The sequence below is a fragment of the Pollachius pollachius genome, assembly GCF_949987615.1.
Source record: "Pollachius pollachius genome assembly, chromosome: 2".
NCBI lineage: Eukaryota > Metazoa > Chordata > Actinopteri > Gadiformes > Gadidae > Pollachius > Pollachius pollachius.
In genome coordinates, this window is record NC_136935.1 from 38,266,223 (window position 1) to 38,294,024 (window position 27,802).

The 27,802-nt window shown below is 39.2% G+C and overlaps 3 protein-coding genes across 5 annotated transcripts; 1 reads left to right on the plus strand and 2 right to left on the minus strand.

Annotated features, from left to right (window-relative positions):
• Positions 1–401: 401 nt before the first annotated feature.
• Positions 402–27,519, minus strand: LOC307071077 (putative E3 ubiquitin-protein ligase HERC3). Of its 3 annotated transcripts, none has more exons than XM_079729952.1 (24): positions 27,100–27,519; positions 26,790–26,904; positions 26,611–26,687; positions 26,281–26,505; positions 25,848–25,939; positions 25,535–25,665; positions 25,121–25,248; positions 8,091–8,158; positions 7,904–8,010; positions 7,736–7,795; positions 7,508–7,613; positions 7,203–7,383; positions 6,952–7,106; positions 6,373–6,447; positions 5,575–5,682; positions 5,123–5,212; positions 4,673–4,780; positions 4,168–4,308; positions 3,451–3,617; positions 3,074–3,143; positions 2,926–2,987; positions 2,062–2,245; positions 1,318–1,417; positions 403–1,165 (listed from the first exon to the last, which is right to left on the minus strand). In XM_079729952.1, exons 1-24 carry the CDS (start codon positions 27,314–27,316, stop codon positions 951–953), a joined length of 2,982 nt encoding a protein of 993 aa, XP_079586078.1. In that variant the 5' UTR covers positions 27,317–27,519; the 3' UTR covers positions 403–950. The 3 variants fall into 3 exon arrangements, with proteins under 3 accessions (XP_079586079.1, XP_079586078.1, XP_079586077.1); XM_079729951.1 differs by having other exon boundaries at positions 404–1,165; positions 8,091–8,161; XM_079729953.1 differs by lacking the exon at positions 26,611–26,687 and having other exon boundaries at positions 402–1,165; positions 8,091–8,161; positions 27,100–27,233.
• On the plus strand, positions 14,256–16,268 carry LOC307071079 (G2/M phase-specific E3 ubiquitin-protein ligase-like). Its single transcript, XM_079729955.1, has 5 exons — positions 14,256–14,448; positions 14,607–14,735; positions 15,164–15,304; positions 15,718–15,826; positions 15,989–16,268. Exons 1-5 carry the CDS (start codon positions 14,284–14,286, stop codon positions 16,204–16,206), a joined length of 762 nt encoding a protein of 253 aa, XP_079586081.1. The 5' UTR covers positions 14,256–14,283; the 3' UTR covers positions 16,207–16,268.
• LOC307071078 (uncharacterized protein) lies at positions 17,692–25,085 on the minus strand. The gene is made up of 6 exons (XM_079729954.1): positions 20,230–25,085; positions 20,042–20,087; positions 19,859–19,950; positions 19,194–19,304; positions 18,662–18,938; positions 17,692–18,516 (listed from the first exon to the last, which is right to left on the minus strand). Exons 1-6 carry the CDS (start codon positions 20,634–20,636, stop codon positions 18,304–18,306), a joined length of 1,146 nt encoding a protein of 381 aa, XP_079586080.1. The 5' UTR covers positions 20,637–25,085; the 3' UTR covers positions 17,692–18,303.
• Positions 27,520–27,802: the final 283 nt, after the last annotated feature.

Here is a 27,802-nt window from a genome sequence, read left to right on the forward strand (position 1 = left end):
TTTTTATAACTTAATTGATTTGTTAATTATTATTAAAATATCAGTACAAATTAGTATTTTGAGCGGTAAAGTTACAGCAGAAAGCAAATGCATATTTTTTGTTGCACAGCGAAATATTGCCTTAGTTTATGTTTTTTTTTTATTACATGAAGATGACATGCACATTTGTATCCCTCAAATTTCCTTCACTAGTAGAAGATCAATAAAATAAATGAACAAGGTCACAGCCTCACAAGATGTATTTGTTACTAAATTATATTCTCCAGGAATAAACTATTTCACCTAGACAATTTGCAACACAATCAAGAGACCATTAATATATATATATATATATATATATATATATATATATATATATATATATATATAGAAACACACACACACACACACACGTTATAAATACATTTAAATTAAAAACATTTGTTCCAAAGAGTTTATTACTTTAAACATAGGGGCCGAAGCAGATACCAATATTAGGGAGTCAAAAATTACAGAACTTAATTTATCAACCGATATTCAAAATATACATATACCGTTATTCTGTGTATATATTGTGTGGGTGGAGCATCTCTATTGGATTTGAGCTCTCACCTTCCAGCAATGCTTTGGGCCTTAGCAACATAGCATTCAAGTTATAAGCTAAAGGTACCAATTACACACGGAACATGATGTAAAGCTGTGTTGGGAGTGTTAACGTTGTGCTTAACGTATTAAGAGGTTCATCCAGCACAGTAGAGGACTTATAAAGAGGTTATTACATTTATAAATCAACACCATTTCACCAAGCAAATTGACAGAACATTTTTTAAAATATATAATTTGCCTGGCAACATTCCTTTCATCAAAAATTATTACAAGCCAACAGAAATATATTTCAAATTTCCATTTAAACTCTGTTTCATCTAAAAAGAAAATAATAATACTATTGCAAGCAATCTTCTGAAGCTGTTTCACTTTCGTCCAAAAACATCGCAAAACTCAACCGCATGAAGGAGTTTCTGACGAAGCATTTGGATGTTGCTGTAGTTGGGGAGATTCAAGATCCAGAAGCAGGTCTCAGCCATTGGAAAGTACAGCTCAGGCTGTGGGTAACGCGACAACTTGATAATTATCATGATCGATGAACTGCGAACTTTGGGAATTCGGTCTGTTCCAGTCAGGAATTCTTAAGGAGGGGAAAAGGAAGTTTTACATGTTAACATCTATTGGTTGATATAAAATATATATGATTTTAAGTGATATAACAATGGAGGCAATCAATCAAATAGCAATAATAATGTATACAAGTTATGATAAGTTGTGTTGAGTTTTATTTACTGAGGAAGTCCTTCTTTTGCTCCACGGAGAACTCGGCGAAGACACGCCAAAAGTTTTTAATGACTTCATCATTTGGTGTGCAGTTTTCATATGCAGCATTCTGTAGAAAATCAAAGTGCAAAAAAAAAATCTGCATTCATTTATTTCTCTAAGGCTTATGATAAATATTTAAGAAATAGCTGAAAATTACCATTAAAAGATGAACTTAGTTTCTGCCAAGTTCAAGGCACATTTCTAAAATGATCTGGTCTCAGCAGATACCTTGACTCTGTTGTCGTTATATCATATTTGGAAGCTCAATCTGTAAACTTTTCCCCAAAAAATCTCACCAGAAGTAACCATTTAAAGGGTTATTTTTCATTTTTTTCTTCCGGGGGGACATGCCCCGGACCCCCCTAGTGTTGCTAGGTTACCAACTCACAGCACCACTGCTACAAAAAGATCTAGGGGAAACACTGCAGAACATCATGTAAAACTGTGTTGGGAGTGTTTACGTTGATGTGCTCAGTAAAAGCATTCAGAGGTTCTACCAGCACATTAGAGGATACATTAAGAGATAATTTATAAATCGACCCCATTCCTAAAGTTTTCATATGGGTCAGCATATCGGCAAACATATTCGCCGATACTGATATATCGGAAACAGGCCAATATCGGCCGATAAAATCTGCAAACAGATATTTCTGAGGGCTCTCAAAGCTAAATTCTGTGGTGTCTTTGAAGGGTTAGAGTTGAATGTCTGACCTGTCTCAGATCGTCCCAGTTGAAGACCTCCTCTCCTTTGAGGAGCGTCATGAGTTGATCAGGGAGGAACATTCTCCACTCAGGTGAAGGGCAGCCTCTCAAGAAGCCTCTCTCGAACTCCCTGAACTGACGCTCCACTGAGCGGCTGAACACCATGTCCACTTGGAGGTCCACATATTTCTGCCTGGGTTAGATACACGTGTCTGTGAAGCATTGTAGTCTGCTCTAAATCCTCATATAAATACAAACACACGCATCAGCCACACACTCCATTGCATGCATGCCATGCATACATACCTAAACACACTTATAAACAGGCCATGTCCCTGAGGAGGTCACCGCTTTATCCAATGATAGGGCTAGGTGATCTCGGGTCCCAAATTTGTTACTTAGTTATTTCTGACTTAGTGGGTTCTTGGATGTCTCCGGCTTGCTTGTTGGGCAATGAAATGGGATGTGACATGTGACAAGGCTGGGATAAATGGTTGGGGTAAATTGGTTTGACGGGGATTCTGACCGAGACCAACGAAGCTGGACACAGCTAATGCCTAGGGCCGCCCCTTCCTGCGACCAACAAATACCGGCATTCCCATTGCCGATGTGGTGGGCGTCTGAGCGATCGACGCCGGGCTAGGGGGCCGCTATCGTCTTCCTTCGCTAGGTGGGTAATTTAATTTATCCCTTTGGTTGTTTCATGTAAGCAAGCCGTGTACGTTTCTGTTGTCCACTACACTGGGTCGTCAGGCTAGAGAGTGGTTCATGCCCTGACAGACGATGAAGCCCTTGTCTTAGGAGGCTTGTGATCTCTCTGTCCAGTGTACCGTGACACTTGCAAATACATAGTGTACATACATACATACACACCTGTTGACTTTGGTCACTGGAATGAACTCTCCATTAGGTAGAAGATCCAAATCTTTTGCATCCTACAGAATTAAAGTTGGTGTAACATTAGAGTGAGGTCTCCCTGCTAAGTGCTTTTAAACAGGGTTTAAATCTCATTGGCTCTTACCCCTCCGAAATCTAACTCTAGGTCTTTAACAGCCTCCTCTTCATCCTCGTCCAGCAGTTTCATGAAACTCCTTTTGGGACGACAGTTTAGGTTAAGAAAACCCCATCAAATTGTAACGAAACACAGGTGAATATGCCTATACAACTGGTAGTTTAGCATAGTATAGTAGTAGTACAGTAACTCCATGAAATTATTATGAAATGGAGGTAAATACAACTGGTAGTATATTATAGTACTATAAGAAAGTTGTAGCATAGAATAGCATTGCATATAAGGATATTATATAGCAAAGGATAGTGTTGTATAGCATAGTAAAGTTTTGTATACTATGGCATGGTATAGCATGTCATGTAATGTATAGCGTAGTTTAGAAGTACTGTGCAACTGTTGGCGACAGCTCCATGAGGTCGTCCAGGGTTGGCTTCAAGCCCAGGAGCTTCTTGAAGAGAGCCAGGGGGAAGGGGATGTTCATCAGGCACTGGTTATACAGAGCCATGCCACAGAGCGTGCCCAGTAGGAAGAACTCATCAGTCAGCTGGGCAACCTGGAGAAACCAATCAAAACGGGTATCTTTGTCAGTCACCATGGTTACTGTACAAGTTAATTTACTTTTCTCAACACACAATCCCCTATTGCACCCATAGTGGTAAACTAAATTCATTATCGCTATCTATGCTTTATGCCTTCATCATTAATCTCGATGTGCTACAGGCCAATCACATCGGTACTTGAATGGATATACAATATTGCTCATTATAATGCGGCTACACAATGACGGTAGCCCAAATGGGTCATAGTTATGGGCGTGACAAGCCACCCTCCTTCCTACAACCAAAAATATTTTGAAAAAATCCTTCTCTCTAAAGCTAATTTTCCGTTCTGGGCTACTGTAGAAACCAAGTTGTGCAACATTACGGGCTCCGTGAAAGAGGACCTGCTCTTCCTATGTAGATATAGAGGGCTCATTCTAAACTAACGAAAACACAATATTTCTTATATTCATGGGATTATTCACTAATTAAATCATACTTAGTATTGTCGTCCATTATATGCGAAGTCCGTTCCTTACTGCTACTATACTATTGTTTAGGTACCTTCTTGCTGAACCAGGCCACTCCTTCCTCATTCACTTCAAGTATTTGTGGTTCTGCCTCCTTAAGTTCTTTTGCAAGGGCGTTAAAGAACTCCAATGACACACCTCCATCGTCAAGGCCATCTTCCTCATAGAACTTCACCTGTAAACATAAGAGGTTTATGTTTTAAACAATGAGCCAAAGTATTCATATTATACAGATTTTTATTACCAGGTACTATCTATGATTGTTTAATAAAATAGATGTATGGCATGTTGTCTATCTTATCTTGAGAAATGGACTAGAATTTAGATATTGATTCAGAACAGCATGAGACCCATTGAATAAATACACAATAAAAAGAAGCCATATACTATGCTAAGATTATGAATAACATAACAAGAAAGAAAAAATGTAGTCAACACACACATTTAGCTAGATTTACCCAAATGTTGGCTAGATTTATCAGAATTGCACCAACATTAGTACCATAGACGTTAACGGGGGCAATGATTTGCTGACCAACCTTAAGTTTTAATCTTGGGTCATGGAAAGAAGTCCGCAGACCAAAAAAAGTGTCCTTCAGCACTGTGCCTCTATGCACATTGAATTGAATGCATCCTGGCTGCAAATTCTGATATTCATAGGGTGGAGGGAAAGGCAAGAGTAGGTCAAGTCAAATCCATTTACAGTAAAGTATAGTCAAGTACAGTATAGTAGAGTAAAGTATAGTATCCTCAAGTAAAGTGTAGCATAGCAGGTAGAATATGACTATATGAATATCACTGCATGGCATTGTATGGTATTACATTGTACAGCATAATGTAGCATATATCTTAATTAACCTTACAGTGTCAATTTGGCTTCTTACCACTGCAGAAATCAACACATTTTTTGGTAGATGTGGAACAATAATCCTATTGGCTCTATGAACTTGATTTATTGACAATATCCTTTTCAATAAATATAATCTCACCGTGGCATTGATCAGATGATACATCCACAGCTTCAACTTGCATTCTACGGGTAGAATGCAAGGGTACTTCACCAGAGACAACAAGATTCTCTATATATAGAATCACAATTTAGAGGTTATATCTTGATGCATACAAGACAACATTTGAGCAATCTCTTCACAAATAACTGGCGCAGCTAGTTCTGGTAGGACACTCTACTCAAGCACGCCAATCTTCTGACAGTTAATGGGGTTCAATGAAACGCACGTATGCTGATTGGCGGTCAATTTAAGACCTTCCATCTCAACCAAATGGGGGATTATATATTGTTCCCTGTTTTCAAATGTTGGTATTCTGTATCTGATATCTGTATGTCCTGCTTTAAATCCTACAGCAGGGAGCACCAGGGAAGAGTGGAACCAAGCATGAATGATTCCTGACAGAACAGGAGGTAATGTCTCCAACGACGTACAAAATAATAATTAGTGTTGTTTATTATCCTTGGTCCATCGCCGTCCAACTCCTCATGGTAGATTAATCGATGCTCCCTCTCTGCTTTCAAGGAACACAGTCCTACAAACTAAGGAGAAGAGAAAAATATTAGATGCAGCGATATCTTTTTCTATCATTAATTACCGAAAATATAAATACTTACTCACTTTTTTAAGTAACTTAGTTATTTGGGGTCACTATTATAAACCTAGTATGTTATAGAGCTGAATATAAGAGCACTGGGATATGTAACTTTACACTCTTTACAGGTGTTTGTAATAATCTTTAATAATATTAGTGATCAATTGGCTGTTAACTCATCGGAATCACACAGGTCACACAGGACTCTTATTTCACTGATTGTACAATAAATAGAAACATACTGATAAATATAGAAGATACAAATGAGCTGGTCTGCATTAATGTTTAGACCTAAACTAAGCACCAAATAGTAGTTGTGCAGGAAACTTTTAAGGTCTTCCAGTTGCATATTATGTTGGTGGAGCCAAATATTTAATAAATAAACTATCAAATCATGATCTGTTGGAGCTTATTAATGTTAATTAATAAGTGGTGCTTTAGGGTTGTATAAAAGCTTTATTTTATCATCGGCACTCAGCCTTTGGCCTTGTATTTATGACCAAATCACTACCATGCTAATCTTCAGTAGAACAGCAATCCCTTTGCTTGATATTGCTTAAAGAAACATCTTTATATGAAACATCTTTGATTTTTGGCATTGAAGAGGTCCCTAATTATTATTTTGTTAAATACTCACCGTCTCAATAGTATTTTTGACTGTTGTCACATGGAAAACACTATCTGCGAGGCACTGTGAACCTTTACTGCTGGCCTGCATTCAGGACAACATTATTATTCAGTTATCCAGTACCACACCTAAATCTACAACTTCACCTAAAACAACTTAGATTGAATTCAGATACATGTCATTACTGGGGAATCATCACATTTGGCTATTTTTCTAAAATAAATGGGTACTGATTCATACCCGTAAATAGAAAAATTATATTTATTTCAACATCGAGGCCCAACAAAATAGTTGGCCTATTGACCAAATTGGAACAATATAGAATGTTAATCCTGTTGAAAATAGAATGAAAAGACGGTTGGCTTCATGTTGAGTGCTCTTATATTAGAAAATATCTAAGTGTGATGGTTTCCCTTTGAGAAGCAGGTAGGGGGGTTTAAGCATCTTGTCCTAGATAAGGCTGCAGATGTGGTTGACCTTTCGGACCTTAGGAGTCGAACACAACTTGCCACTAAGCGATCCTTCCACTTGACTTGACTGGTTAATTTTTTCATTACACATCCTCAACTATTTACAGTAAGAACTCACAGAATGAAGCCTTTGCAAAACCCCTGCTGTCTTCTTAAAGAGGACGGTTCTCTCTCTGTTTTCCACATCTAAGGATGAAAGGTGGTTCCTGGACACGTTGCAGAAGGTCTCCACTGCGGATCGGTAGAAGGTAGGTGTCCTGGACCACAGTCCAACTGCATCAATCACAGACACACAGCGGACGTTTAACAGCTTTGGAAAACACATTGCAGTGCATTTTTTGTTCTTAATCAGTTATTTTTGTTTATTACCAAGGACTTCCAGTCTGTCTGGGTGCAGAGAGAGCAAGGCATTAGCCACCCCCATAGAGAGCTGGTGGAGCTGCGGTACCTGCAGCAGCGCCACCAGCAGGTAGTAAACCCTCAGGCCTTCCAACCCGACCGGCTGCCCACTCAACGAGGGCAGGAGACAGTCTCGGACGACGGTCTCCACCTATAGCATCGTCCAGGACAAAGTCATTGACAGCGTTGTCAGTGTTTGACTCTGAACACAAAATGATATATTTTATTTTAAAATGGCAGAGAGAGGCTGGTATTTTCACTAGATGTTGCTGTACCTCCTGTAGCACTTTAGCTTTGGTCGCTAGCTTGGCCAAAGCTGTGCTGAGAAGAACCAAGTCCAAGCCAGAGCACCTGGGGGAGGTCTGGTAGTGCTTGTCAACGCTATTTGATAAAGTTGACAATAAAATGAAATTCCTATGTTGAATATCATCATAAACCTTGAACGATCAACTTGAAATTATATTTATGATAGGAATTAAATCAAAAGATTTAAAATGCTTTACCTTCTGTCAAGAAAGCTAGCGTTCAAGGAAGACGCGGAGGAGAATATATCCTTGATCTTTCTAGAAATGAATAAAAACTTCAGCAAAGGGCATATTAAATATATTAATCTAAACAAGTTTTCCGTTCATATCAGATAACATACTGTGATTGAAAGATATGGAGCTTACTTTCGGATTTGCTGCCATAATTTTGGTTTTTGACACTTTGAAAGCCAAAAATCAATGGTGTCCATATCCAGAGCTGTAATAATCCCAGGAAGATCCTTCTCAGGCAACTGGAAGACAACCCCAAGATAACTAACCAAGCATGTGGAATGTCTCCAAACAAATCAATACAAAATACAAAGTCACCTACCTGACTGAGAGAACAAAGGGCCAAAGATTGGTTTCCTCCAGCCAATATTTGCTGAATACTCCGGTCATCTTCTTCATGAAAAAGAACAACAACATACATATATATATATATATATATAAATATATATGTATACATGTAATGAAATAAATAAGTCATAAAGTTGAATAATATGATTATGAAAACATTATGAAACATTGTTCCTAACATCTAACTACTTAAAGTGTGCTGGCTGTGTGCCATGAGTAGGGGTGTAACAGTACACAAAAGTATGGAAGTAAATCTGTGCCATCGGATTTTGAAAATAAAAAGCCATTGAATTCTAAGCACTGAATATTTATGCATTGAAATAACGTATCTAGATTTTTTGCCTCTGAATTTAACTCAATAAATCATATTCAGCTTTATTTTTCAATGTTAAAAAATTCAAAATCAAATATTCAACGTTAAAAATGTCAACGTAAAGTCCCCGAATTCAACATTCCAAATTCAGCTGCAAAATTCAATGTTTGAAAATTCAGTGTTAACATCCGGGGACCCAAGGAAGAGCAATCGATCCTAGATGCTAGATTGCGGTCAAGCAAGGAGAGCTGGAATAAGAGCGTCACTCGCTGGTTCTCAACGTCATTAAACACTGACTGTAGCTTTTGATGGGGAGAGAAAACACCGAAAAGTGTGACCCTAGGGGGCGCTGTTGCACATTTTCTGCAACTTGCACGAGTTTGACGCGTAGACAGATGAAGTATCGTCATCGATCACTCGGATTGAGGGTATTCTTTTTGTGACACCGGATGCACGTTAAGTGGCTGGAGAAAAACGGTTGATATGGCTCTGTGGTGGCATAACAAGAGTGCAACGAGCGCGCAAAGCCAACACTATTCCGCACCGAGTGACATGATAGGCTACAGACAGTGTTGGGAAAGTTCACTTTCTACGTTAACTAGTTCAAAGTTCAGTTCACAAATTTTGTAATGAACTACTTCAGTTCAACGTTCATAATTCAAAATTTTGAACTAAGTTCACAATTCCAAAAAATTAACTAGTTCATAGTTCTTTTTTTCAATATGTTGCTGTGAGCTATTATTTTTTTCCGGTATTTTGAACATTGAGCCCCCTTTGTGGTTTGTCTAGGATGAAATAGAGTGGTTGAATCAAGTATCGTAGCGAAATACAGTTTCTATCATGTTTTATTGCACATTTAGCGCATTTTGTTGGAAGACTCATTGCTCATTGACCGGAAACGGAAAGGGGGGGTGTTTACGTTTGGTTGTAGTCTTTTCGCTCGATTCTAGTCGTACTGTTGGGACGGAGATCCAAGCAAAAAGACTACAACCAAACGTAAACAGCCCCCCTTTCCGTTTCCGGCCAACAAGCAATGATTCTAGGAGGTATTCTAGTCCGCTGAGCTATGAGCCAGAGAGATAACGTTATGGATTGTACATATTTATAATTCGAAATTCGTCTCAGCCTTTATACCACAGATACTCTAGGGTCTATAGCATATAACCGCATTGTCTGATTACAGTTTAATTCATTTTTCACAATTTAACAGCTCTCGCTTTGAAGAATAATCACCACGCCATTCGTCTCAATGGGAATCGCGACAGTCTATACTTTCAACATAAAGTGTACATATTTATAATTTGAAATTCGTCCCAGCCTCTCTACGACAGATACTATAGGGTCTATAGCATATAACCGTGTTTTCTGATTACAGTTTAATGTAACAGTAAGCTGACAACACCGCAACTGCAAATTAACCACACGGAGATAACCATGGCAACCGGTCAAACAATACGGCGTTCTGTGCGCGCATCCGCCGTGTTGATAAACAAATAACCCCCCTATTGAACGAAGTTAAACCGAGTGAGCGTGCCGTTCACAGACACCAGAATGAACGAGTTCACAGTAACGCTCATCAGGCAGTAATACAGTACGTTCAGCTCACGTTCGCCCAAAATATGAACTATCGTTCAATGAACGCGTTCAGGCACAACACTGGCTACAGATATGAGGATAACAAATTAAAAGCAGGTTGCTGTCGGGCGCCTCTTCCCGAGGCACGCCGTGCTTCCACTGGAACTACAGGCTGCTGCCGCTTCAGTTGCGCCAAACTGTCGGCTCTGCGCTCTCGTTCCACAGTGGTCAGCGGGCTTCAGCATCACATCACAGATCGCCCCAGCATCACACCAAACGTAGGCAAAGTGTATGGAAGTAAATCTGTGCCATCGGGTTTTGAAAATAAAAACACATTGAATTATAAGCACTGAATATTTATGCATTGAAATAACCTATCTGAATTGTTTGCCTCTGAATTTAACTCTTTACATTTTCAATTTATCATATTCACCTTTATTTTTCAATGTTAAAAAATTCAACGTTGAAAAATTCAACGTTAAAATATTCAACTCAAATATTTTCAACGTCCCAAAATTCAGTCCGCCAAAGTCACCATCAAAATTCAATGTACGAAATTCAGTGTTAACATCCGGGGACCCATGAAAGAGCAATCGATCCTAGATGCTAGATCGCGGTCAAACGAGTGGGCGCGTCATTCTCGTTGGATACCTGATTCACGCGGGAAGGCATAACAGATTTAGCCATGTCCAACGGAAACAGCAGCAGTAATGGTGCTTCGGTGAGTACATTTTTCTATATATATATATAAATAAAACAGTCTTGCCCACTCCACAGTACACCCGAGGTAAATCAATTATAATGCCAGACTATTGATGTAATTGTCTGTGTTGATAGAATAATGTTCGATATTAAATTAACCTCGCATCGCATGAATCATCGCACTGTTTTATTAGCAGGCTAGCATTGCCCTTTGACTTGCGATAGCCTAGCACGAGCGAACTCTGCAACTAGAAGGACTGAATGAAATGTGTTAAACTGTTTCCAATGATAAAGAACACCAACACCATTCTGTGTATTTATTATGACAGGGCAGCAACGTCAGTCAGGGTGAAATCGTGGATTCAGCAAGGCGATTGCTGGATTTAATTACGTCCGCTGAAAGACAACGGTGAGCCGATGTCATAGATGTGAGGTTTTGTGTTAAACTGCAATTCATGTAGGCCTATATGGCATACTTACTTCTACATTCTCGATCTATCGGATACGATCTTGCAGAGAACCGAGGCAGGTCGATGACAATGGGCGTTCAGCCCCAAAGCCCGCCTCGCTTCAGATGGAAATGACCAGGTAAAGGCTTCAAAGAAAATAATTAGCTTTTTTAAAAGCAACTCTATGCATACTTACTTTGTCGTGCTGTCAATTTGTAGTCACATTTTTACCTGCTACTTACAGTAAGTAATGATATACTGTACATAGTGTAGTGTAGCATTCTCTGCTTCTTACTAATATTGCAGACAATCTATATGCTTTTTTGTGACCATTCAGTGAATTTCAGATTCAGAGTAAAGACCTGTTTTGAAGGTTCAATCATTGCCTGTTACACTTTACTGAAACCTGATGAGTATACAATGTAGTGCAGTTTTTTTTTCATGCAAGACAATGTTCAATTATAAATATGTCCGATTTTTTAATGCAGTAAGAAAATACTAACAATGTGTTTTATATTCTAACACTCTTATTTTCTATAGGTCATTTCCAGGGATGTTCACCAAGGCCAGAGGAAAGAGGCGCTTTCCCACCCCAACACTTGTCCCAGCCAAGAAGTTGAAGCCATTAGAGGTGGCTTTCTATTTGCTTCCAAAGCAGTGTGAGAAGACCCCGAAGGAGGGGGACCAAATCCTCCATCTCCAAGCAGTGTTAGGCCGCAGGACTGCTCACCTGGATGAAGCTTCAACACACGAAGAGGTATTCAAATACTATTAGTAATTTAGTCTTGCTATACAACAAAAGAGTCAATATGATGAATTGAATCATCAGTTTGATAAAAGCAGAACAGTGATGAAATAATGTGTGTCGTCAAACACTATAGAAGAACATTGTGAGCGTGGGCATTGAGCGGGTTGCAAAACTAAACTGAAAATATCAAAAGCAAAAAACAGTGGATTCATATGTTTGAGTTAAATATATCTTTTCTCCTCTGCCTGCAGTGTGCTTCAAGGCTCTTTAACGTGCAGTGTGGCACTTGTTAAAGATCACCCTAAAGGCCATATGTCAACTCGTTTTGTAGACAGAAGGCCTGATATCTAACTCCAATGCAATTTTCTGTAGTTGAATAGTCTAATATCTCTGTGACTGAGAAATCCTGAGTCGAGGACAGCCCTAATAACGGCACCAGAAATTATATATTCATGTTTTTTTTTTTATTGCTTTCTTTTATTGATTTTGATTTTGCCATTGGTTTAACCAAGCTATCCTTGTTTCAGAGTGTTAAGCTTAAATACATTTGTATAATTTTTACTTGCAGCTATGTGAGGCCCTAAACATTCTTTTTCCCAAACTGCGGAATGTTTCCGGTGGGTGGCTGGTTTATAAAGCTTCAGGTAGGCCAACACAAGTGTGTTTTGTTTTGCTCATTAATTTAAAAAAGTACATATTCAGCAGCTAACTGCATATTATGCAATGCAAACTTTTAATTATTTCTTACAGATTGTACCCAAATAATCAAAATATACTCTTCAAACTCATTTATGTAAATGTATTATTAAAATGATCTATGTTGAATTTGAATATTTTATTTACTTTGTGTTTGAAAAGTAAAAGAGACAGGTGAACTCTTCAGACTGGACTGTATTCACACAAAGAGTCTAGTCAATTGGCCTTAAAATATATTTTATACATTGTTGACCATTTCTAATCAAATTTTCCTATGCAATATTTTCTACAGCTGGATGGGGTTGCCGAAAAATCACGCTTGTGCCTCCTGAAGATAGTGGCTATTCAGGCAGGATCCTGAAGTTTGCAAGTCGTGGGGCCAAAAATCTCTTCATAGCCCCAATTCAGGAAGAACTGAGCACAAGTCCCCTACAGTTGGATGACGAGTCTTTCAGGAACGTGCCGAAAGCAGACTGTCAGAAGTGTGGACTACCAGTTCCGCTTCCACTCCTGACAGAACACATCAAAACATGTGATGTCATTGATGATATAGTCATTAAAGAGAGGGAAAGTAAGAATTATTACTTCTCTCCATCTGCTTCTAAATATCTGGGCGGTATGAATGCCTAGTTTGATTGCGCCCTAAGATAGCATATTATATAGCATTTTTAAAACAAAATAATTCTGAATCCTTTGGTTCTATAATAACAGTGTTCTTGCTTGTAACTTCAATTTCTCAACAGCAGATATGCAGGAATGTCCTGTGTGCACACAAATCTTCCCAACAGATTTTATTGAGGCACACGCTTCGGCCTGCGGGGAGAGGTATCCATTTACTTGTTTGTCCTTTTTCTCTCACCAACAATTGTCTACTCTTTGTGCAAGTGTAACACAAAATATTTGTATGTGGCTAGTGCAGGGAATGAGATGCATGCAAGTACGATCAGTGAGGAAGAAGCAGCTATACCTGGAACATCCGGAGGAGATAGAGATAGAGATGGAGGTGAGGATGCTTAGGCCCGTGTTCTCTGAATGCCATTCCCCTCTGCCCCATTGAATCTTTTTTTTATTTTTCTTATTAGGCTGGTTCACCATTGCTGACCCCGCCAAGGCCATAGCGCAGTGTGTGGAGAATCATCTCAGCCTTCACAAGGAGGAGAATCCATTGCAGCTAACCATGGACATAAGAAGTAGTCCTACCGAACAGGACATGGCCCTGATCTCCTTTTACAAGCCGCCAAATGTGGAATGGGGACGACCCCTGAACTGCAGACTTGAAGGTTGCTCCAACATCAAGTTTCAGTTGTCAAATTAATATTTTCAAGTATTTCCTTTATCTTTATTCTGTCAAACTGTTTCACAGGAGATACTGCTATTGGCCAGGGTGTGACTCGCTTTTTTTTGTCCTCCTGCATTGAAAAGCTGAAGTCTGGATTTTCCATAAATTTTGGTATGCAATTTAGGTGTATGGCATCCTTTTAAATGCTCTATTTGTTTAATGTTTATTTCAGGTGGGATAATAACGGGGGAGTCCAGTTCAGCACAGACAGTACTAACACATGTTTTTATTTAATGTATTTTTATGTGTTGAACAGCAAATGCCGATGTAACGCGGCTTTTTGATGGCGAGCCTGGCCATTTGGTCCCATCAGCCTCTCATTTTCTTGTCGAAAGTGACTTGTTCATGGTGGCGGGGAGAATGCTAGGCCACTCTTTCCTTCACGGAGGACCATCCTTGTCTGGACTCAGCCCTGCTGTTGTTCATGTACTGCTTGGTGGGAGTCCTGAAACGGCAACTCTAACTTTGGAGGATTGTCCAGACCTGGACATCAGAGAATTAATAAGGCTTGTAAGTTGACGGTATAATCCTGGGAAAGACCAATTAGAACACAGCAGCATTTATCATTGCTGTGATGTGTTATAGCCAGTACTTTTTAAAAGGGCACATAGTACCTAGCATTACTCAACTTTGTATCCTAATTTGCTTATTGTGCTTCTGCCTTAAAGCTCGGAGGAGAATCCACACTATCGGAGAAGGATGCAGCAAGTGTCCAGGAATTGGCCTACGCCTGGGACCTTCCATCCATAACTGAGACCAATAGGAGATGGATTTTTGAGAAGTTATTGATCCATGCTGTGAGTGAAAGTTTGAGAAATGTTTGCTTCCAAAATTACAAGTGGCAATTCTTCTTTTCTAAAATCTGAGTTATGTGCACATTGTTTATCTGTCGCACAACATTAGGCAAAATTATTCTGGTTAATTTATAACCAAGGAAACAAAGTGTCACGGTTTATGTAAAATGTTTTACTTCGTATTTGTCAAATTATTTTCCTGGAAACATAAAATATGGTGGAGTCACTGGTCAGTAATAAATGCAAAAGTGGTTTTATCACTAAACTGGAGGACACAATATCATGTTACTTAATTCCCTTGTGGATAGACACATAACAAATGTATATTAATATTATATTCTTAAATTGTCTTTTTCCAATCATTGACTCTCAGATATTGCTTTGAGATGAGGTATTTTATATGTTATACCCTGTCTTGTTACTATAAACAGGTTATCGGCCGTGTCACAAGACAAATAAAACAGCTCAGGCGAGGTCTCAAAGAAACCCCAATGTGGACAGTACTGACCCAACGACCTGACACAGTGGACAGGCTTCTCCCAAAAGAGGGATCTGGGAATATAAACTCTGAGGTACATTTTTATTAGTGATGTTTTATCAAAGACCTACAAAAGAGCACAAAAGTGATATGCAATACAATTATGATAAAGAATTGCAAGGTTCCCACAGTCATGAAATTCATGACTGTTCATGTCATGCCATACAATTAGAAAAACTATTCTCAAGGCCTGGAAATGTTGTGGAATTAAATGAATGTTGAGGAGAAAGGTTATTATTAACACTGTTTTTGGCTGTTTGTCCTCATCTTCTCATCCTCCGGGAGTAAGTCTTATAATATTGCACTTTAATGGATATATAGAGCTTCCTATTAAAAACTATTCATATCAAGTAATTGAAATGGTGTATAATATTTTTTAAATTTCATGAACAACTTTTGAACATTCATTGATAAAATTGTGTCGTAACCCTGGATTTTTCAATTAAGGTACTTCTTCAGCGAATCACTTGGCCCCGTGAGGACGACGAAGACGCAGATTATTCAGTCGCCACGATATGCTGCATTACAGGCTATCTTCGACAGTTCATTGCTCATGGTAGGTTTACACAATGCATTTGAAAGTACTATTAAAATGTTATTTGGCTACATATATGTTTAGTATTTACTTCACATTTAGGTGAATTGTTTTTCATTGTAATGTTGTTTTGAGCTCATTTAGATATTTTTGGTGAATTTCATTGTTTAATCTCCTCCATAGCTACACCAACCGAATTGACTGATCTGGTCAAATTTTGGACTGGATGGGAGATCCTTCCAAGGAGCCTCTCAGTCGAAGTAGTCACTGGCAGATACCCCACAGCCTCCACCTGCTTTGAGGCCTTGCGGGTCCCAGGGCATTACAAAGATTATACATCTTTCAGAACTGATGTTCTGGCCAGCATTTCATCGTGCCAAACAGGATTTGGTCTGGTGTGACCAAAGACTTTCACAGATTCTTGGGACGAACAGAGAAACTAGCTGCTGTTTCATTTGGGTTGGAGCCAACACACATCTAATCAGGCTGATGGAATATTGCAATCTGACAAAAGAACACACACTCTTACACACACACACACATACACACACAAAAAAACAAACGTGCACACAAACTCATACAAACACACACACACACACACTCTAGATTTCTAGATATTATTTGATTTTGGATGTTACATTATCCACCAGTTATGCTTTTTTGAGTTTTGTTTTAACATTTCAGATGGTTACGTTTCACTGAGTGTTGAGCCCTATGTTACTGTCAAACGGATCAGTGAAAACTGTCAGTTTGACCCCGTTTGAAGCATAACATCTATAAATAAATGGTTGATATCATTTTTTTGCTTTATAATTATTACTTTTCCTAATTTAATGACCACTGGCAAACACAAAAAGTGCAATAGTTCTTCCTCTGTTATATCCAGTATTACTACACAGCCTAGGCTCTGTAAACTGGTATGTAAACAGGCCCACCGTAGCTAGCAACATGCCTGTTTACTAGGGCTGTAACGATACACCAACTCACGATTCGGTTTGTATCACGATTTTTGACCCACGGTTCGATACAGCCCACAATCTTTTTTAAATTAAAGAGCATTTTATTTAAACAACGCTTATATAACAATTCACTTAATGTAACATTTAATAACAAATCATTTGGAACACTGAACAGATTCGAACAGAAAGAATACTATTAAAGTATAGCTAAATTAATTAATAAATAACCAAAGATTGCAGTTGGAGGATACTTGCAGGTAGGCAAAAACCCTCAACTAGTTTGGTTGTTTAGTCAAATATCCTATAAGCGCTTCTTATTAGGCTATGTAGCTAAAAATAATGACATAATCAGGCCGTATAGAATGCAACATGTTTAATAGCCTAACTTTCAATAGAGGCGAAAAAACATGAACGTCATGAACGTCGCGAGGCATAGCGTTACGAGTAGCCTATGTTTGTGCGCGACAATGGCAGTGTGCGTATGTTTGTGTGTGAGTGACGTCAGCGAGTGAGGACGAGCGAGGAGAGCGAGAGGTAGTGTGTGTGTCTAGTGAAGAAGCGAACGAGTCCGGTAGAATTAAGTACCCATCCTGTCAATAATCGGTGGCCGCCTCATTCCGACCTATAAGCAGACCAACTGCCGGTCAAATCACACAAAACAATAGAGACAGCGATCACACAGGCAATTTTTTTCGTGCTTGGCCCACTCTGGATAAATGTCGTTCATATCGCATGAGGACTTTGACGGCTGTGGAGAAGTACAATCCTTCGTAGCCACGGAGAGCTGTCATCACAGAGAGGGCATCTCGTCGCATACTTACGGCATCGATAGGAGGGGGCGTTGTCAGCAGACTATTATTTCAACAAATTATTAGCAAATTTCAATCGGACAATTTGACCGGAGAGTTAGAAAGGGCGTATCGTGCTTCTGCCTCCTCACACCGAGACAGGTTCGTGGCTGTTTACAGAGGCTGTGTAGTAAATCTGGATTTTTTTTATTCAGGGAACACAAAGTATGTACAGTTTCTCCTAAATCAGTGTTCACATCAAAGCTTTGACAACATCCATTAGGTTTTACACAATTTGGCTTTAAAAAAAAGAGTGAACGTAAACTGTTAAATGTTTAAACAGCCCTCATCTATAAATTAGAGGGGAAAAAGCAAGCCAGTTTAAAATTGTGTTAACAAAAGTGTAAAACTCAAAATATTTACATTTCTTTTTCACCTTTTATAAATGTTATTTGATTTGCATGGCAAGTTATCACAACTGTTGAAATGAGGTAAGTCAAGAAGGCCATGGGAGATGGTTTGAAATGTTGTTTTTTTCCCGCTCCACATCAAGATCATTCCAGTCCAGACGTAATGACGACCTTCATCTTTTGGAGCCCGCTAACAAAACCAACGGGCCTCATTAATGTGGGCAGTCCAGCGATAAACGATTTGCTCCGATACAAAAAAATGACAGTTACATGACAGACATGGCCTATTTAAGCCAGAGTGAGTGGGTTTATGTCTCTATGCAAATCTCAATTCAGTTCTTTCACAGGGAAAGAAATTGTTCACAAAACTGAACAGTGGCAATGTAAATATCACAGCCAAAGGACTGGGATGCAGCTCTTGGGTTAACTGCATGTCTCAAAGATGTCATTTGGTCATCAGTCAGCGGGCATTCTGTTTCTGGGACAATGATGCCTGAGTGGTCATCACGGGGAAGTCCACTGTTTTCCCACTCAATTTCTGGAATGTCCATACCCTAAAAACAGAATAATTTTGAATTTCATGCAGTATTATCTGGATAAACAGTGGGCACATTTTCACATATGTCTTCTTGGATTCTAATTTAATTGCTTAAACACGAGAACCAGACTACTTATTAAAATCACATATTTTGCACGTACCTCTGTGTTATCTGGGCCAGGAATCGGGTGATGTGCATGACCCAGCACCCACAGTTGGTTAGGGGTCATCTGGCTCTCTGTTCTAATAGGATGATTGTCCCAACGAATGCGAAAAGTGTCAAGGTCATCCTGCAGGCGTGGAAGGAACACAAAGTGGCAGCAGAAGGGGTGTGTAGCATTGTCAATGCTGAGGAAGCCCTCCTCTTCAAGGTAGTGGAGAGCATCGTAGTAAATGTTGGTTACAGCTACCCACAGGTCTCTCCACAGCCGCTCAATCCTGTAAAATTATGAAAATTAACTAGTATTAATGTCATATTAAAAAAGACCTTCCACTCAACTTCTTGCATCCCCAAATCAACAGGAAACATTGATTGTCATGTATTTATTTTTTAAATATATTCCTGATGTGACCTTTCTTTATACTGTGTTTATGCATACAATTTAATTATAGTTACATACTGCGTTTGTACCCAAATGTGACATCAGTGGGGTGGCAGCTGTTAATTAGCATTATTTATTCTGTTGAACAAACCTTTGGTTGTGAACACTCTTCCCAGATATAAAGCTGCTCCTCCCAGTGCCACGGACTGTAAACATGAGTCGTGCAACATCCACGTTTTCCACCCCATGATCACCACGTACCCTAAGATAGACAAAAACATACAGTTCCTGTACTATTGATTACAGTATATTGGTTGGATATTAAAACAGTGCAACAAGAGTGGTTGAGCATCTGAATAAAAAAAACAGTTCAAGTCTAAAATTATTGTTGTGGGATAGTAGTGTTGGGCACTGTTGTACTCAGGTTGAAAAAGTATTCAGAACTACTACAGTAAAAATTTGTATTATGAAATTGATGTGTTTAAAAGTATTGAAGTATTAAAAGTTGTGGTTTGTTCCCTCTAACAGAGTTTTTATATAAGGTTCTTACCTACTTTTCAATGAAAATTCAAAACTTTACTGTCATGTTCCATGACTTCATTCAATTTAAAATATGTAGGCACATAAACCGATTACAGGGCACAATAGGAGATGGTGAGGAAGAGAAAAGTGAAAGAGTAGAGGAAAAATCAGGGTACAAATACATTTTTACTTAAGTACAGCACTTGAGTAAATGGACGTAGTTACTTTCATCCACTGGTTGTACTGTACTATAAAAAATAAATTAAAAAAGTAAAATTTAAAGTATACATTTACCTGAGAGGAAACCCAAACTTCTCAACAGATTGTTGGAAGAAAGCCAGGGTAGTTGATAGTAGGTTGTTGGAGGCTGCACCAAGATACATTATCTGCAGCACAAATGCAATTACATCCTATGAGAGACTCAACTATTTAATGATTATAAAAATGTGTACACTTTGTCCTGACAACTGTGTTTACCTTACGGGAAAATCCATCAATGCCGCCAAAGATAACAATGTTGTAGCTGAAAGGTAAAAGGCAGAATTTGTCAACTGTACATTCTGCAAGTATGAAAAAGTGTTAAAACAGAGAACAGAACAGTTGCTTACATTGCTTAAGGTCAAAAACATCTTAATTCACTTGCATTTTTTTTTACAAATAATTACCGAATCAATTTATGGTTTGTGTCGATATGAATCAACGACTGGGGACCTGGAACTGAATAGGTCCGTCGAGCAATACATCCTAAATGGACCATTCGGGAGATGACACCAGTGGTGTCAACACGGTGCATGGACGCTCGGACACGGTTATACTGCACCCTCAGTCCTCTGGCTTGCAGAAGTCCCTTCACCATTCGGTATCCAGAGTGAGGCTGTCGGGATTTAATCTCGCTCACACACTGGTCCAGCTCTGCATCTGACATGGTGCTGTATAGTGCCTTTACTGAGAGATCATACTCAGCCATGCGCCGGTAAACTGTCCTTCTTGACATCCCCAAGAGTTTGGCAATACAAGGGACCGACAGATTAAGTTCGAGAAGTTGGCGAAGGTAGTCTGGGGATATGACCATTCGCTGGCGCCCAGCTGGCCCTTCCTCAAACTGCAAAACTGAAACATGTTGCTTCCTTTTTTCTTTTTATAAATTGATTTCACTGTATAGCTGTGTTAGTGCATCTAAAATTGATGGACAAACAGCAATTTCAGAGGATGCAGCATTTAAAAACACAAGTTCTTGTGTGCAAGTGAACTCCAAGTAGTCCAGATCCAGAGGCATGCGACCCAGAATATGTTCCAATCGAGAACGGAGTCTTTCTAACAGGTGACTAAGCAGCATTTCCTAAGAGAAGGAGAAAAAAAATATGTAATGTAAACCAGCAATAGATAAAAAACTTATGACTTTAAGAACAGTCTATATTTCAATTGATGCATCTACAGCTGAAATCTGCTGCAGTCATAGACCTAAATATTAATCAATAAAAGCTATGGAAGTAAATCTGTGCCATCAGATTTTGAAAATAAAGACCCATTGAATTCTAAGCACTGAATATTTATGCATTGAAATAACCTATCTCAAAATAAAATGTTTGTATTAATGGATTTTTGGAATAATTATTAGCTATTGCATATATAAACCCACACATGCATAATCCCATTCACAAATATATACAAGTTTTAACAATTCTTGCTACACTTTTATTTAGTTATTTATTTAGTTTAATTGAGTATTTATGTTTTTTCTTGAAGTTTTACATTACATACATTGCACATATTGTACCCCTGAAATCATCAATATATACGTTATAAACAGCATAAACAATGTACATGGGGTGAGTAGTGGTGTAAAATAACGTGAATCTGCAGTGGGAGCATTATTTGATAGAGGCAATTGGTCTATCCACAATACTGTGTAACGTGCGATGGTGTAGGTCAGGGTTAGCATGAAGGAGGCAACATGCGAGAGTCTCCTCACGGTACTTTTAGTATACTATAAGCTTTTCACCATACCACGCCAGGTCTCCACAGCACTATATATATTTAACACACAGGTGGAAAGTCTTAATATGAGTTATTACTAAATAACTCATATCAAAAAGGGAGACTTCGATCGTATATTGCTGTTTATTCTAGCAGAGCGGAAGAGCACGCACTACTTCACTCCACGTTATCTCGTATAACCAAACAAAAGAGGGCGGCGCCCCCTAGTGGCGCTACACATTTTAAACCTGACTGTTAAACTGTACCCCTGAAATCTTCAATAAAGACGTTATAAACCAGCATCAAAGTATGCCCGTTGACTTGCGCTAGCCTAGTCTCCAATGATAAAGATCACCAAGGCTAACTTGAGAATCAGGTCCTATGTCCAAAATTCCGAACTACCCCTATTTTTCAATTCGACGTCCTTCTTATGTACAAGTGTCCGTTAGTATTGTCCATTGCTGAATCTTACAGAAACAACCCATACTAATGGCATATATATATAGAAAAATGTACTCACCGAAGCACCATTACTGCTGCTGTTTCCGTTGGACATGGCTAAATCTGTTATGTCTTCCCGCGTGAGAATCAGGTACGAGAATGACGCGCCCACTCGTTTGACCGCGATCTAGCATCTAGGATCGATTGCTCTTTCTTGGGTCCCCGGATGTTAACACTGAATTTCGTACATTGAATTTTGATGGTGACTTTGGCGGACTGAATTTTGGGACGTTGAAAATATTTGAGTTGAATATTTTAACGTTGAATTTTTTACCGTTGAATTTTTTAACATTGAAAAATAAAGGTGAATATGATAAATTGAAAATGTAAAGAGTTAAATTCAGAGGCAAAAAATTCAGATAGGTTATTTCAATGCATAAATATTCAGTGCTTATAATTCAATGTGTTTTTATTTTCAAAACCCGATGGCACAGATTTACTTCCATAAAAGTGGCCTCGGCGGATTGGCCCAAATTGGTGCCCTAATAAATTGGGCTTCTTGACCCACTACAATTACTCGTACGTTGCATGTAAATCCAGCCAAGTCACTGCAATCACACACACTTCACATACAGGCATTAGTTCATCGTTTACTTCATACTGCAGTAATAAAAACAAAAAACGGTGTGCATTATAACAAAAACATAAATAAAACATGACATCCCCCCCCTCACCTTGTTATTAAATGTGCTTAATAAATACATTTGATTTTGATTACAGACCGATAGGGCGTTAAGTAAGGTCCACCACCCTTGCTTCTCTCCCCATAAAAAGCTACAGTCAGTGTTTAATGACGTTGATTTACCTTTGAGCATTTCCTATTATAGGCTACTGTGTAAAATGCTATTTAGAATTAAGTTTGTATCAAGAAAGAAGAATCGAGTGAAGCTCTTATTCCAGCTCTCCTTGCTGTTTGCTCTTCCTTGGGTCCCCGGATGTTAACACTGAATTTTCCGACATTGAATTTTGCAGCTGAATTTGGCATGTTGAATTTTGGGACATTGAATATTTGATTTAGAATTTTTAACATTGAAAATTAAAGCTGAATATGATTTATTGAAAATTGTAAGAGTTAAATTCAGAGGCAAGAAATCCAGATACGTTATTTCAATGCATAAATATTCAGTGCTTAGAATTCAATGGCTTGTTATTTTCAAAATCCGATGGCACATATTTACTTCCATACAAAAGTCACGGTTCGGTACCCTCGGTTTTGAATTCACGGTACGGTACAGGACGGTACAGTTCATGGTTAAGGGCAATTTTTTTAAGAACTGCTTGTTTGTCAACAACGGAGAATAAACTTGGTTTTGGCATTTGCATTTCTGAATTCCCAGACAGGGGACAGTGATAGTAACACCTGGATGGTGCCTTTTCAAATGCGTGCATGTCTCCGTAGCCCCTCTCCGTAGCTTACATGCGCATCCAATATTTAACTATCCATCGACGCAACGGAGACGGCAAGGGCTGTGATTGGTCCTTTAACAAAATCATTTCCGGATTATTCTATCTATCTATTCATTCTCCGGTTTAAATTTGCACCTTATTTATTTTGTACATTGTTTACTTTGAACATTAAGGACCAATAAAACACCAAATAAGATTTGAAAAGCTTGGGAAGTCTATTTTCAACACTGCTTATATTGTAGTCAACATATAAGATCGATCGGGCGGCGAATTGCATTGCGTATCCGACATCCCGACGGAGAATTGCGAATGCTCAAGGGGTCTCCGTAGTTAAGGGGCCTCTACGAATTCTCTTTTTAACATAGGAAATTTCCTTTCCTATGGAGATGACCCGGAAGTTTGGAGGAAAGGTGGTTCGAATTCTAAAAATGCTTAGGAAAGGAGCCTAGATGCTTCCTTTAACCCTCCTTTAGCATAGGTTACTCCTGAGCTTCCTTTGCGAAAGGAAAGGACATAGTGTGACCCATAATCCTTTACGGCGGCAATATTTAAAGCAACAGGCCACTGACGAAGTTTACCGACGCAAAGACGCTTTAGAGACGCGGTAAAGCAGAAGAATAGAAGAGAAGAAAATACAATTGATAATAATGGATACCAATTCCAGAAACATAATTGATTGAATATCAATGAATTCATTTATTGCTGGTTAGTAAGCACATAAAATACACCATAAGAAAAGAAAATGCCAACTTCACATTTAAGAACGACTACTGGGGGCAGTTAATTTTAACATCAACATTAGTTTAGCTTATTTTTTTTCACATGTGAATTGGAATTTAAGTGACCTAAAATATTCCCGTTGGCCAAGTCCGACCTAAGTGATTCTCACTGCTGGCGATAACCTTGACGACAAGAACGCATGGATCAAAGAGCACTTGTTTTAGTCAATCTTCGGAAAATTGTAGTTTCACACTAGAAACGCGAGAGGTCAGCAATACCCGCCGTCGCTCAATGACATCGGTTAGGAAGAGTGGAGTCGAATTCATTTTAAACAGTGCTGGCTTTTCCTATGTTCGAAAGGAAGCACTTTTTCATCTCTCCTTGACCCGACGACGTTTTCCACAAAGGTTAAGGAAAGGAGGCATAAAGGTTAGGAGAGGCCCACGGAGTCGGATTACGGAGTCGGAGTAGTATACTTTGGCTAAACAGTCGGGGAGAACCCCGACTTCAAGTCATCGCCAAACAAGCCTTTACATTCGCCATATTAACGCTATGTACGCCACATTTACGAACCGCCGTCCAACTCTGTAACCACACCGAAGTGCCTGTACCGTGGCGGTTCGGCACAAGTACGTGTAGCGGTACACCCGGCCCGTGAGTGGTTGGGTCTTTGGGATTGTCGGTAGGCCTAATAAGAGATGTTAATAATAAGAAAATACACAAAGAGAGGTATGGGCTGTCTAGCAGACAATATATTATAGGATTTGATTTTATTGATAACATTATTAAAATCTCTATTTTACATGATGTGTCCAGGTAAGTTTAAGATACAAGCTAGTTTAAATGTTTCACAGTGTGACTGTAACCCCAGAACCAAGGTAAACAAAACATGAAAACGTTTCCTGAAGCTCCTTTACCCTCAACTTAACCCTGAATTGAGTGACTTCTTACCATGAGGCAGAAGAACAGGCAGAGGCACCGAACAGTCTGTGGTGAGCCTGTTTCCAAGCTGGCCTTCTTCTCCACGACCAAATGAATAGATCTTCTTTGTTGGGCCTGCTAATGCCATGGTGTGGTTGCTGCAGAAAATGAAATAGTAAATATATCAATGCCAAATAGATAATAATTAAATATGCGGATGATTCATATATACATAGATTCAGTAGAATAGTACACTGGCTGTAATCTTTGTCTTCCAGGCAAAAAGTACTGGGTTCGATCCCCAACGTCCACAACCTCACCCCTGGGCATCCTTAAGCAAGATGGCCACCCTCTACCTGCTCCTTAATGACTTAAGTCACTGTAAGTCTCTTTGGATTCAAGCGTCTCCTAGTGAATAGTAGTGAAAGGATGAAGACAGAGTACCTGCCACAGGAGACCTGGGTGACCGCTGCGCCCCAGAGTTCAGCCACCACACGAGGGGTCAGCTCATTCAGCAGAGAGTTGTGTCCCAGCTGCCCACAGCCACCGCTGCCAAAGGTAAACACCACAGCTCCCTAAAGGAACACACAAGCAAATCCACAGACTCAGTCTTTTTAATCTTTAGGGTTATTTTTGTATTGAGTTCACTAAAGTTCATGGAAATTAGATGTAATTGAGATTACATTGATTGAGTGTTTTCTTTAGACATGGCTTAATGTGATCATTAAGGACGAGAAGAATATTTGAATATAGCTACCTTTGTCAGAACAGCAGTGTGTCTTTCACCACAAGAAATGGAAACGGTCTTCTTAAGGTTGAGACACTCAACTGTCACTGGAGTATATCTGTCTGAAGGCATGAATTGAAATACAAATACATTCACACATTTAAAAGATCCTCCAAGTTTTGTTCACATAATCTCCAGGATAACAGTATGTGACCAGATGAAGCGTAAGGTATTTGCCCTTTTAGATATATATATAACTAAAAAATATATATAACATTAAGATAAATAAACTGTGTAATGTCTAGGCTGAATTTGGATTAAAGGCAAACCAGTGTGCTACCACACTTTGATTGGCTCTCAGGAAACAAGCAACTCATGGTCCTATCACCAGCCTTCTCATGACTAATGAGTTTATTTAGTCAGAACCTCCTGACTAAAGAGAACATTCCTACAGGCCTAATACCTGTCGTGTCTCCAAGACCCAGTTGCCCAGCGTCATTCTGCCCCCAGCCGAATACGGTTCCAGATACAGACAAGGCCAGAGTGTGGGCTCCCCCAGCGGTGACCTGGACTAGGGGTACCCCTGACAGGGCTGCCACTGGTGTAGGGGACGGAACGACGGAGGTCTCTGGGAGGGTGAGACCCAGTTGCCCCCGAGCGTTGCTGCCCCAAGACAATGCTTGTCCATCTGAAAGCAATATGTATAGGCAACAGTGTAATGAGAAATAGTTGCATGTTTTATTCCTAACAATAGCAGGCTAAATCTAATAGGATGGTTAGACCTATAGCATACCTTCAGTTAAAACTATGGAATGTTGGTCTCCACATGCAACCTGAATGATCCTTTTTTTTATGAAGTTTTGGAGCGATCTGAATCACAGTGAAACAAGGAAACTAATTTGTTGAATAGTTTTAAAACGCTGTAGACAAACCTTTCCAATATTATGACAACAATGACGAATAAGACATCACCTTGGAATGGCAGATGCACTGAGGTCCACACAGAAGACAGAGCCATCCCGGGACAGCAGGAGAAGACTAGAGTCTCCTGAACTTGAAGCTACGACGTGTTTGCACTTGACGCTCTCTAGAAAAAAGAAATATAGTCAGGAGCATGGACATCATGTCCAGGAAAACGGTTGTGTTGTTTATGCAAATATTTGTATAGTCCTAGTTGTTGTTTGTGGACGGATTATTAAATGCAATAGGTCTCTTTCTCATAACGCTTGTCGATTTTTGTCACTTACATCCAGATAGACAACTTTGTGCTAAATTTACTCACTGGTTTCACCGAATGTCACATTTCCATCTTGGTCCCTTTGCCGCCGAAGAAAGTATGAAGATCCATCACTTTTGGTAAACGTTACCGTTGACTTAGTTGCAGAGAAACTCGTTATTATTGGTTTGGTCGTTGGTACGAACTGAAAGTCATTCTCTGAGTCTCGGTTTTCCGCCAAATCATTCGGCCTCGTTAAATTAATTTCTCCCCATGAAAACATTATTGCTTTCTAGATGTGTCCACCATGACAGCGACCTAAAATGTAATAGCCCAGCTCAACTCACAATAGCCAAGCCCAACTCAAAGCGCCTCAGCAGGAATCGAAACTGAAAGTGAATATTATCTTTTTTTCTGAATTGGAACTCTAAACCCTAACAAAGAGTGACGACACACCCGCATCCTGCCCTTACATAATTCCATGTACGCAAATTAAAGAATATAACTTCATTTAAATTGTATAAAAACACAAATATATGAAAATACAATATGTGTTTGCGATATAATTTGTGTGTTTGTTGCTTTCGATTAATGGCTCAACAATAATAAGAGAGGGAAAGGCGTATCCCCTTAGGGTGGCCTTTCTTAAGGGGAATTAAAGAATTTAATCCCTTCAAGCAGGGGCGTTTCTAGGTTTCTGAAATATCCGGGGCTTAGGGCAAATTTTTTCAGAATGCTTTACATAAATATACAAAATACACAGTTTATT